Raw genomic sequence first — 13,188 nt, 5'->3', positions numbered from 1 at the left:
CACGGTTTCACGCACTACCGATAAGATGCTCAACTTCATCGCCGGTGATAGAACCACGGTTGGCCGCTGCGTGAGTCGACAGCCAACACGGAAGCGCCGGGCGGAGCAGATGGTACGCAGCTCTGCTCCCGCTCGTGTTTAGCGCGCTACCAAAATCAAGTGACGGGTTTCTGCAAAATTGGGGGGAGGGGGTTTCAATTAATGGCAGTAAGGTAAAGGGGGAATTGAATTAAGGAATTGAAACTCACCTAGCGGCGTTTCTGGGTGTACTCGCGGGTAGGTTGCGCCAGAGGGAGGTTGGGTGCTCTTTGCGCCTCTGTTGGTGCTTTCGTTCGCGCCAAAATTTTAGGTAAAGTCAGGAGGGTTGAAAATATATACACCAAATTGGCAGCAATTCTGACTGCACGGCTGCTATCCAAGGACGTTTAGCGGTACCTGCCAGACCGCCGCTAACCTCAGTCGGGATCTCTTCAACTAGTGGCATTTTTTACTACTGCCGCTATTTAGCCGCCGCTAGGCTCCGCCCCTGCTGTAGTGTAAGAACTTCTTAATAAAATTGATGACAACATTATCCCAAAATATTAAGGTCTGATTTAAAATCATACATCTTACTCTAATTTAATCTTATTAATAGAAACTAAATCCTCACTAAATCTGTGTTCAATTAACACTAATGTTTCTAATTCATAAAATAAATCTTAGGTTAGGTCACTAATATCACCAACATTATTCTAATTCAATATTTCTAATAAAATTTATTCTCATTAAGAGATCAGATTTAATATTTATAGTCAAATACTACTCAATAAATATTGCTAACATATTTTATTTAACTAAAAAAAATTATTTGCTTACATTTTCATTGTGCAACTCTATTCAAGTGATAGATACGATCCGGATCATCCTCAATATGGAGTTTTCCAGATTTTCTTAGAGAATTCTCTCTTGGTACGTGTGGTTAATTAATGTTTAGGACAAATAATGTAATTGTAGTAATTCGTATCTATTCAATTCGAACTCTTTAATTTTATGGAGTTTGCCACTAGTAATTCAAAACAACTAGCTTCGATTTACCTAGGGCTGCATATTGTGTAAATCGAATTTGATGGATTCGATTTACCGTGGATCTGAAAATGACTAAATCAAAATTACTTCATTCGATTTACTATGGTCTTCTCTAAATTAAATCTATGTCATTCGATTTACTATAATTACAGCTAAATCAAATCTACTCCATTCGATTTATATGGAGTATAATAAATCGAGTTTAGTAGTTTCGATTTATATAAAATGATTATTCAATTTGAACATGCATGTAACATGCGTGTTTGATTTTAAAACATTCATGTAATATTAAATGCATTCTATTTGTTTAGATGCTTTACCCTCTTTTTTTACTAGACATAATTAATTAGTAAATAAGTTCTTGTCTTTAATAGTTATTTATGAAGATTATAATTAACAAAGATTACAGTGATTTATGAAAATTACATATGCAATGATATTAATAATAAAAAATAAAAGGTTATTGAATGATTATAAGCTCAATAAATAAATATATATATATATAAAATAAAATAATCATAATGAAAAAATAATTAATATATGTAATTTAAATGTATTTACATACAATTAATATATATACACATAAATAAAAAATATTTAAAATTATTTAAATAAAATAAATATATTTTAAAAATATAAAACTATTAATTAAATAATTAATAGATACAGATACATAAATAAAGAAATTATTAATTAGAAAATTATCATAAATTTTTAATTTTACAAACCAATCAAATATAATTAGAATGATTTGTTCTAAAAATAAATAATAAAATTAATTGAATATTTTTATTCTTAATTTAAAAGGAGATCAATCTTACACTATATATATGTTCCTTTAGTGTAAAATGTAAATTTTAATATTCGAAGTTTATATTTTTCTTAACAATTATTATGGTTATTAAATTATATTTTAATTTTGAGTTTAATATATTGCTAAATGTAATTTTTTTAAATTTTTTATATTCTTTTATCTTTTTTTTATCTTAATTATTTTGCAGATATGATCTTATTAAGAATTTTAAGATAACATTAGACATAAAATTTGAACTTATTATTAAGATATTTCGATACATGAATAAAAATATAGTCTGTAAATATACAATAATTAAAATTAAAGATATAGACTAAAGTTTTGGTTGTTTACAAAAAATATATATATATATATATACATATTTTTTAATAAAAATTAAGACATTAATTTATTATATATTACACTTTTTTTAATTAATCTAATTATTTTGTTAATTTTTTGTATTATGTAGTTTTACTTAGTATTTACATACATAAAATAATCAATTTAATTTAATTTAAAGTTAAATATATTTAAAAATATTTTTTATTAAAAGTAATTTAAAAATAAATAAAAAATTAAATATTTTTCGTACACCACGGATATATATTAGTGTGTGTATCTAGATATATAGATATGAAAAAGATTAAAATATCCAATCATGGGCTTACCTGATTTATCGGAACAAAACGCATTATTTTTCCCAATTTTCTTTTTCAATAAAAAATGGGTCAAGGGCTTTAGCCTTAAAGACAAAATGAAAAAAGCAACCTTGACCTCGAAGGGTTTTTTTTAAGCAAGAAAAAAAAAAGAAAAATAGAAAATAGAGTTACGGCGAGGAGCATAGGAGGGTTTCGTTTTCATTCACTTCCGACGTAAATACTACGACTGTATAGGAAGAACGACGCGCCCATTCGTTTCAACTTCCTTTTCTTCTTTCTCTCTGCGACGGCGATCACCCTTTCTCGGCTCATCTTATTCTTTGCCTGGTTTGTCTTCTTCACACGCTCTTACTCTCTATTCCGCTATCCTCTCCCATAATCATTCTTCGCTTGCATGCTTCTCTTTTGTTTTTGAGAGTTTTAGAGGTCATTCTCTTCATCTTAATCTCCTCATTGTGTTTCCACAGTTTCGTAGTAGCAGGCTAGCAGCTTTTAATTCTGTTTTTTTAACCCACTTATCTCATTTTTAACGATTAATTTACTACAGCTACTACTATTATTTGATTTGATACGCTGATACTCTTATTATTTGTCGTAATGCATAATATATTTTCGGTTGATACTGGTAGGTTTTTGTTTTCGCTTTTCTCCTTTTCTGTTCAATGGTTATGAACCTTCCGTTTCAATTTATATGCTACTAGTTGAGGATAAATGTTTGCAATAACTGAGTCTGGTTTTTCTATTTTGGTGATTGGATGGATTGTGTTATTTGCAAAATAGTGCTTTTTGTTAATTGTATCAGCATCATGTATTGCTGCATGCATTTTATTTTATTTTATTTGGGTCTAAATTGCTGCATGCATTTTGAATAATCTAACTGCTTTTGCTGGGAATTCAAACGGCTATTTGGGCTAACATGCTAACTTGGGTGTTTCACTATTGGAAAATATGTATACTGCTCTTATTTTGATATTCTTTCCACCCGAATTCAGGTAGAGATACCATGCTAAAGAGAAGAGGATGCCCTAAAGGGTCAAGTGCTCAGAAGAAGATTAAAGAGAGTGCGGATAGTGGACTGGAGATTCTTGATAATTTGCCAAATGTTTTGAAAGTGGAATCCATCTCTGGAGATGTGCAGGATGCAGGTGCATATGTATTTACTTTATTTTATGCACATGATTATTTGTCTACTTGCTTTGTATTGTTTGATAATTGTCATGATAAACATATGCTACATGTTTTGGTATTTTTAGAATTCTATGTTTCAGATACGAGTATGCCAAAGAAGAGGGGACGAGGACGGCCCAAAGGTTCTGGGGTTCAGAACCATGAAGAAAGTATCCATAGCAACTTGAACAGTCAGAATATTTCATCAGCTTTGGGGGACGTTGGCCGTAGGTGTGAAGAGTCAGGACAGTCAGGTGTGGCTTGCTACAATTTTTTTTTTCTTTTTTACCTCTTCACTTTTCAATTACCATTGCTGTTTGAAAATTTATGCGTTACATTGTGTTTCAAATACAGGAATGCCAGAAAAAAGGGGACGAGGACGGCCTAAAGGGTCAAAGGTTCAGAAATGTCAAGTTGTTCAACGCAACTCAAACTTTGACCACGTTCCATTGAATATGGTGGGGGTTAGTTCTCGGGGTGAAGAGTTAGAAGAGGCTGGACCAGAAGATCCAACAACTCGTAAGAACCATAAACAGAATGCAGATGGTAAGTTGAATGTATGTATTTACTAGTTGGCTTTTGTTTCAGTTTGCAAGTTTCTACTTGACACACTTGTTTTGTAATTTGTTTTCTTCCAGGTGTAAGCATCAATCCTAAAAGAAAGGGAAGAGGACCGACAAAAGGATTGATACTTGAAATGAAGCGTCAACAGAGTGCAGACGGGAAGTTGGATGTTCTTATTCATCCAACAAAGCTAGTGGCAGTAGGTCCTGGCCGTAAAGATTTTATTACGGACCTCTCTCTTATTGTTCGAAAGCATGCCCGTTTGAACGTGCACATGTGGAGGAAGGTTCCAAAAAGTACTAGAGATACAATAGTGCAAAGTATTCTGGTATGTTCAGGCATTTGCATGGATTATTGTTGCCTTTGGCCATCTTTTATGGAATGATTTTTTTTTTCCCGGAGAGGGGAGGGGGTGATTGTTTTTTCCCGGTAGGGGGGGGGGGGGGGGCTTATGTTAATAAATTCTTGTTGTATCCATCATTGATATCACCTGGTTCTGAGATTGGTTACATGGCTGTCAACTATTCTTTCTTTACCTCTTTCCCAAACAAGGTTGCTATGCAAGTATATGAAAATCCATTTGGTGTAATAAATATCTTTCAATACTCCATTGTGCTCTTTTAATGAAAAACTGGAATTTGCATGTTCAAATGTCAACATACTACCTTCTCTTCTGTTCTAGCATTAACAGTCTCGCAGGCATCTCCACTTGGTTTGTTTATCGTGTGATTTTTTTTCCGTATCTTTATCCTTTATATTTTCTAGTAGAACATGTATTTATGCATGGAATTAGTTCTTTATGTTTCTTTCATTCTTTTTCAAGAACAACTGGAGACTTCAAGATACGGATATGGTGCGAAAAGCCATTTTGGATGAAGCAGGACGATTATATCGAAATTGGCGCAATAGGCTTCATGATTATTATTTGGTGTTTGAAACAAAAGAGGAGGCCTTGAAGCATGTTCCTAACGATGTCAATCCTTCTGATTGGCAATTCATGGTTGATTATTTTAGCAGTCCTTCTTTCAAGGTGCATTAGTTTATTCTCTTCTATCCACCTTACCACCCTGTGGAATATTAATGAATTCAATAACATTCCTTTTTTTTTATCAATCTTCAGTTGATAAGCACAGTAAACAAGACAAATAGGACAAAAATGCAGACAAATCATACCAGTGGCCAGAAATCTTTTCATGCGGTCAGCTATGAAGCTGTAAGATTTCAATTTAATTCAGTGGTTTACAATGTGTTACATCAGAATATATGGCAATTTTTTGCATATTATTTATTAAAGTAAACAAATTTAACAGCGGGACCCGGTGACTGGAAAGGAGCCTCATTTGCAGAAATTGTGGCAGCTGACACACAAAAAGACAAATGGTGAATGGGTTGATGAGGCATCTAAGGAAGTAAACGTAATTGCATTTTAAACTAGTACTACAACAGTATATATTGCTTGAAATTGTTCTTGCCCTCTTTAAGCGGTTGATTGTTTTGTCAATTCATCATAGGACAAGATTGCCGAACAAATTGATAAGAATTTACGTGAGCTAGAGGATTCTCAAGAAGGGATTGAAACAGTTGAACCTGAAATTATTAATAATGCCTTCGAGTCAGTGGTCAGGAATAAAACATGTGTGCTAGGTTCTGGAGGAGGACCGCAGTCTTCAAAGTCTAATACAGTTCAGCAGCTGCTGGCTGAATTAGAGGCCCAGAAGAGGGAGACAGAGAATGCTAGGAAAGAATGCAATGAAACGAGAGCTAAGCTTGTTGAGGTCGAGTCCCAGCTAGATGAAGAGCGGAGGAAGAGGGAGGAGATTGAGGCTCGTCTACTGAATCGTCAAAAGGAAATGCAGGAAATCAATAGTCAGGTTCAGACTGCTATCCAGTCTGCATTCATGCGGTATCATCCACCAGTAAGTACAGTTTATAAATCTATTTGTTGGAAATAGTATCGTTTTTGTGTGACTTATTGTTTTTCTCTTTACTGAGTTGATGATTTTGTAACATATAATCAACTCCTGTTGTTGCATTGCATTTCATTTCATCTTACTCCCTGGCTTCCAAGGACCATGACATTAGTACAGTACTACATAACAGAAAATCGTGCATTGATTTGATTTGCATTTCTGTCTTTGTATATCATATCTTAAGATTTTCTCCAATGTCTACAAGTTACATTTACCTGTGTCTTATGAATAGACAAATGAAGAAGAGACCTCAGCAAAGCAGAACAGCTTGATTGCAGAGCTTGAAGCACAACTCGTTGAGGCAGAGGATGTGATCTCAGATCTTAGATCAGAATTAGATAGGCGCAGCAGGCGCTAGTCAAGCAAAACTGGATTGAGTTATTAATCTTTGTGGGTGTCATTAGTCTTTGCATTTTGTCGTCTCATGGCAATCCTTTTTGAGTTATTTATCATCCGCGTAAGAAAAACATGTGCTGATGCAACAATGTTTTAGAATCCGTAATGATTATATGGTAGAGGTCAGTAAGGTTATTTACCTGCATGTTAAATTCATCAAGATTTTTAGCTATTTCTAAAGTATTAATATTTCTTTTTATACAAGTACTAATAAACATTATTAAAACATATATGTATGTATGTATGTATGATGCATGTATGATGACTATTATTATGGTAATTATGCAGTTTTGGTAACACTTATAAAATGTCATTATAATAGTGACTTTGGTAATACTTAGAAAGTTGTGTGTGTGTGTGTGTGAAAGTGTTAGAATTAAGATAATTTTTTTTATTATTTGGAAATATGATTTAAAAAAATAAAAGTTAAAAATATTGTAAAATAGTAAAAAATACAATTTAATTTTAGAATTTTTTTAAGTATTTGTCAATTTTACATAACCATTGTATTATTATTATTATTATTCCACTTACATATGTATGGCGTATATTATAGGTTTAGAACTTTAGATTAATTCACGTTCGCATGAATTCTCGATACCAAGAACACACTTTGGCATGGCACAACCAAATCATAAACGATGTTTCCTGCACAAGTGTGACAATCATAATTAGTTGCTTGTTAATTTTTTAAATCTTCATTTTGTGCACTGAATACTTTTCTTGTTGCAATTGCGTCTAGAAGCTTTTAGGAGAAACAGATCAAGTAAAAAATTTATAATAACTAAGAAGTTACAAGCAAAATATAGCAATGTAAAGATAAGAGTAACAAGCATGTGACAAAGAAGCTCATTGATAAGACATTATTGGAAGTACACATGTAAGTAATTCCCTATCACTGTTTACAAAAACTCAGTCTGAAGGCTTTCGTCTCAGTAGGTCATTCACATTAAGCTTATCGATCTTAGCAGCAAGTATAAAGTCATTTTCTGTAAGCCCACCTGTAAGAACAAGAATCACTTGAAAGAATGACCACATGTAATATATAAAGTCAATTCAACAGAATAATTATTAAACAAAATCGTGAAAAGTTGATTCAAGCTTATTGAGCCAGCAAACCATTTTTTTAAGCATGACACGTTCGGTTAACCTATGAAATATTTTTCTCTCTATTTTTTACATTACATAGCTAAAGGCTTGCATTTGAGCAATTCCAGAATGGTCGTGACAGGGTTATCATTTCATTTTACTGCCAGTTAAGCTGCACAAATTACCATTTTCTATAAATGGTATATGAAACATATAAATTTTAACTTGGTTATTATTTATTTGTGGCCTAAATGTCTGTTCACAGGACAGGAACAAAAAAGGAAAAATATATAATTTCTTTCCTCTAGTTAACTTTCATAAGTTCTATTGGTTCTGCAATTCATAATTCATCTGCTTTTCAGGGAAGCAATATATGTAAATTAGAAAAGCAGTATGGCACCCATTTACCTGTGATCTTATCTACAGGCTAGGCTCTCAATATTTTAAATTAACAATCTCTTTTAATTTCATTGCAGGACAATTGTGCCTAATCCATAGTCTTTTGGTACTGTATTTCTCATCTACCAATGTTTGATTAAAATAATAATTTGAGTAACGAACAATTCATACCGACAGCATGAGTCCAAATCTCAATAGTAACATTATTCCAGCCAACAAGGTGAAGATCAGGATGATGACCTGCATTATAAACAAACCTTGTTTACACACCATAATCTCTATACACCTTTGAAATGATAAAAGTGAAAAAAAAAGAGAGAGAACAGAGAATGATACCTTCACTTTCAGCAAGGTCAGCTACTATCTTGAAGAATTCCAAGCCTTTGGTGGAAAGTCTTTACTTTCCATGTCCTCTTCAGTTTAAATATGCCATCTTCTTTTACCAAATTCCACTCAGAAACCTAACCAGAAAATGTCAATTTCCAAAACACTTAAGTTGAAAAAGCTTTATTATGATGATGACAATTATGATGATTACAAATAAACCTGTGGCATCAAAGTGTGTGCTGCATCCTCAGTCATCGGTCGCAGTTCCTTCAGATTGCATGGCACACACTTCTTATCTCTGAGACCTAACAAAGGAAAAAAAGGTTATATATGACAGCATGAACAATGAGATTACAGAATATAGTGTTTGATAAAACTTGACTCTTTCATGAGATATGAACAAATCAGATATCACATAAAACAAAATATCTCAAATCAATTTTCATGACACAAGAAGCTCACAGATAAACATAGGGAAAAAGGGGGAAAAAAGAAAAGAAAAAGTATAAAGAAATCTACAAAGCATAATCAGAGAACATAAAAAGCGCTCTGTTTCTCATATCTTTATAATCCAAAATGCTATAACTTTTTATTTCAATACCTTGCATATCTGCGCGGGTCAGATACTAGTAATCAGATAAAGCAAGATTGTTAGAGAATAATTTAGAGACAGAAAGATCTAAGGAAGCATAGCTACTAGCACTATAACAAATTGTTGATTGAAGGAGATATAACTGAATCAAGGATATCATATTAGTGATGAATTGAATTAAATAAAAATAGGAAACATGAAAGTTACCATCCATATTTAGGAGAGAGAGAGAGAGAGACAGAGAGAGAGAGACAGAGAGAGAGAGAGAGAGAGAGAGAGAAGGATGTGATTGGATAAACGGTGGAAGAAAGGGAGAAGAAGGAGGTGAGGTGAGTTGTTTTTTGTAATTTTGTTGCTCAACTAACAAACAAATCAGTATCCTTTTTCACAAAACAAAATTGTTTAATTACTTTGAATTCGCAATGCAAAATAATTTTGCTCCACCTAAAGAAGAAAAATAGTTCTCTCACACTCAGCATATCTGATTAGATAGTCACAAAAAAAAAAGCATATCTGATTAGATGCGACAGTTATTTACCCGTCTTTTATTCCTGTTCATTATTAGACTACATTTTTTTTATTAACAACGGGCCTAACGCCCAAAAAACAAAGAAAACTAACCAGAAATTATCCTGGTTCACCTTTGGAATTTTTATATATAAATAAAAGAAATGAAACTATATATAATATAAAAAAATAAAAACATATTTTGATAATTATGAACGGTGTTTACAATACCCTTAGGAACGGCGCACTGGAAGGTGCGGTAGTTTGGCACAGTGATAGGGTGATGTGGCGGTGGATACCAGAAATTGCGGCCGCTTAGTGGGTGGAGAAATCCGAAACGGTACAGACGACGGAGAAATTGCAGATGCGACGGAGCATACGTCATGGCCATATCCTTCCAACTCCAAAGCTACGGTTAGTAAGTTGCGGACTCCGAGATTCTGAGGAGCTGCATTGAGGTGAAAGCTAAAACCCACGCAATATCTCCATAATCATCCTCTCTTTTTTTTTTTTTTTTTACGGAAATTATGTTTGTACTGTACTTTATTTTTATTGAAAGAAAGAACCTAAGCCCAACAAGGATATCAATAGCATATACGACCTGATCTACCAGCAAGAAAAATTAGAAAAAAAATTTTCAGTTTTTTTATTTCAATTAAATTTTAAATAATATAAAATCGTAATTTACAATAACAACAACAACAACAAAGTCTTGTCCCACTAAGTGGGGTCGACTACATGAATCAAACGACGCCATTGTGCTCTATCATGTATCATGTCTACAGAGAGACCGTTTACATGTAGATCTCGTTTGACTACCTCATGGATGGTCTTCTTAGGTCTTCCTCTGCCTTTCGCCCTTTGTCCATCTTCCATCTCATCCACCCTCCTGACTGGATGTTCTATCGGTCTTCTTCTCACATGTCCAAACTACCTGAGACGCGATTCAACCATCTTTTTCACAATGGGTGCTACTCCAACTCTCTCCCTTATATCTTCATTCCTTATTTTATCCAATCGCGTATGACCACTCATCCATCTCAACATCTTCATCTCTGCCACACTCAGTTTATGTTCGTGCTCCCCTTTAGCCGCCCAACACTCCGTACCATACAGCATAGCCGGTCTTATAGCGGTGCGATAGAATTTACCTTTAAGTTTTAAAGGCACTTTTTTGTCGCATATAAAACCAGATGCACTCCGCCATTTTGACCAACCTGCTTGGATCCTATGATTTACATCCTGTTCAATTTCTCCATTATCCTGTATGATGTACCCAAGATACTTAAAACTTTTAACTTTTCGTAGGATGTTTTCTCCAATCTTCACCTCTATATTGGGGTTTTCCCTTCTCAAACTGAACTTACATTCCATATATTCCTTCTTGCTACGGCTTATGCGCAGACCATACACTTCTAAAGCTTCTCTCCATAACTCCAACTTCTTATTTAGGTCTTCTCTTGACTCTCCCATAAGGACGATATCATCGGCAAAAAGCATGCACCATGGCACAGGCTCTTGGATGTGCTCTGTGAGTACTTCCAAGACTAATGTGAAAACGTATGGACTTAAGAATGATCCCTGGTGTAATCCTATACCAATAGGAAATTCATCTGTCGCACCACCTTGAGTCTTCACACTAGTTGTGGCCCCGTCATACATGTCTTTAATTGCCCGAATATATGCGATCCTTACTCTCCTCTTTTCTAAAACCTTCCATAAGACCTCCCTTGGTACCCTATCATACGCTTTTTCCAAATCAATACACACCATATGTAGATCCCTTTTATTACTACGATACCTCTCCATCATCCTTCTTAATAGGTATATCGCTTCAGTGGTAGATCTGCCTGGCATAAATCCAAATTGGTTCTCTGTTACTTGTGTCTCTTTTCTCAACCTCCGTTCTATCACCCTTTCCCATAACTTCATAGTATGACTCATAAGCTTAATCCCTCTATAGTTTCCGCAACTTTGTATATCCCCCTTATTCTTGTAGATAGGTACCAAGGTGCTCTTTCTCCACTCATCAGGCATCTTCTTTGACCCTAAAATCTCATTAAAAAGCTTGGTTAACCAGTTGATGCCTTTTTCTCCAAGACCCTTCCAAACCTCAATCGGGATATTATCAGGTCCTACTGCCCTGCCATTTTTCATCTGCTTTAGAGCTTCTTTTACCTCGAAGTCTCGAATCCTTCGATAGTAGTCAAAGTTTTGATCTTCTTCCCTTGTACATAATCGACCAAGGCTCGGAAGAGTCTTCTGTCCCTCATTAAATAACTCGTAGAAGTAGCTCTTCCACCTTTCATTAATCTTCTCCTCTTGAGCCAACACCTCTCCATCCTTATCCTTTATGCACTTAACCTGATCCAAATCTCTCGTTCTTCTTTCCCGGCTTTTTACGATTCTATATATACCTTTTTCTCCTTCTTTCGTGCCCAAAGACTGGTAGAGACCCTCATATGCTCTTGTTCTTGCTTCACTTACAGCCACTTTTGTCTCTTTCTTAGCCGTCTTATATTTTTTCCAGTTATCTGCATTGCGGCATAAAGACCACTCTTTAAAGCATTCCCTTTTTATCTTTATCTTTTCTTGTATACTCGCATTCCACCACCAGGACTCCTTGTCTCTTGGTCCTATTCCTTTAGATTCACCAAAACTTTCTTTCGCTGTTCTTCTAATAACTTCTGCCATCTCCCTCCACATCTCTTCCGCGCTTCCATTCCCATCCCACTTTGTCTCTTCTCCTACCCATCTTAGGAAGCTTTTTTGTTCCTCACCTTTCATTCGCCACCACCTCGTCCTTGGGTTCTTCGTATGATGTCTTTTCCTCAACTTTTGCTCAACGCGAAAATCCATGACGAGCACCCTATGTTGTGTTGTCAAACTCTCTCCCGGAATAATTTTACAATTAATGCAAAATTTTCGGTCGACTCTCCTCAACAAGAAGAAGTCGATTTGAGAGCTTGTCATGCCACTCTTATAGGTTATAAGATGTTCGTCTCTCTTTTTAAAACATGTATTTGCGATGAGAAGATCAAAGGTTGAGAAAAAGTCCAAAATAGTTTTACCCTCGGCATTGATCACCCCGAAACCATGGCCTCCGTGAATACTCCCATATTCAGTCACTTCTCTCCCAACATGGCCATTTAAATCTCCTCCTAAGAAAATCTTGTCTCCCAAAGGTATGCCTTGAACCAAACTCTCTAGATCCTCCCAAAACCTAATCTTGTATTGTTCGTCTGAACCCACTTGCGGTGCATAGGCGCTAATCACATGGAAAGCACCTCCCTCCACCACAAGTTTGGTAGAGATGATCCAATCTCCCACCCTCTTAACATCCACTACGTCCTTCTTCCACTGCTTATCCACAATTATTCCAACCCTATTCCTATTCTTCACTTTTCCTGTATACCAAAGTTTGAAACCAGAAGTATCCAACTCCCTAGCCTTTGCACCAACCCATTTCGTTTCTTGTAGGCACATAATGTTAAGCTTCCTCCTTGTCATGGTGTCTACCACCTCCATGGACTTTCCTGTTATAGTGCCTATGTTCCATGTCCCAAATCTCAACCTTCTGTCGTTTCGACCTTTACCTTTTACTTTGTGAACTAGCTTATTTACCCTCGTCCGTTCACGAAAACGCGAGAACCCTTG

The 13,188-nt window shown here is 35.0% G+C and overlaps 1 protein-coding gene, 1 long non-coding RNA gene and 1 pseudogene across 2 annotated transcripts; 1 reads left to right on the top strand and 2 right to left on the bottom strand.

The window, feature by feature from the left end:
• The first annotated feature begins 2,606 nt into the window (after positions 1–2,606).
• On the top strand, positions 2,607–6,893 carry LOC112792789 (uncharacterized). The gene is made up of 10 exons (XM_025836164.3): positions 2,607–2,847; positions 3,513–3,665; positions 3,774–3,941; positions 4,042–4,233; positions 4,326–4,579; positions 5,075–5,281; positions 5,372–5,464; positions 5,562–5,666; positions 5,763–6,167; positions 6,454–6,893. Exons 2-10 carry the CDS (start codon positions 3,524–3,526, stop codon positions 6,577–6,579), a joined length of 1,692 nt encoding a protein of 563 aa, XP_025691949.1. The 5' UTR covers positions 2,607–2,847; positions 3,513–3,523; the 3' UTR covers positions 6,580–6,893.
• On the bottom strand, positions 6,251–7,329 carry LOC140178089 (uncharacterized). The gene is made up of 3 exons (XR_011870328.1): positions 7,152–7,329; positions 6,437–6,757; positions 6,251–6,340 (listed from the first exon to the last, which is right to left on the bottom strand). It is a non-coding gene; the product is annotated as an uncharacterized lncRNA (long non-coding RNA).
• A 34-nt stretch (positions 7,330–7,363) lies between these two features.
• On the bottom strand, positions 7,364–10,159 carry LOC112792790 (pterin-4-alpha-carbinolamine dehydratase 2, mitochondrial-like; annotated as a pseudogene).
• Between the last annotated feature and the right edge of the window lie 3,029 nt (positions 10,160–13,188).

Source organism: Arachis hypogaea, chromosome 13 (assembly GCF_003086295.3).
Source record: "Arachis hypogaea cultivar Tifrunner chromosome 13, arahy.Tifrunner.gnm2.J5K5, whole genome shotgun sequence".
Taxonomy (NCBI): domain Eukaryota; kingdom Viridiplantae; phylum Streptophyta; class Magnoliopsida; order Fabales; family Fabaceae; genus Arachis; species Arachis hypogaea.
The sequence above is the reverse complement of the archived record's forward strand: the minus strand, read 5'-3'. Positions and strand labels throughout refer to the sequence as shown.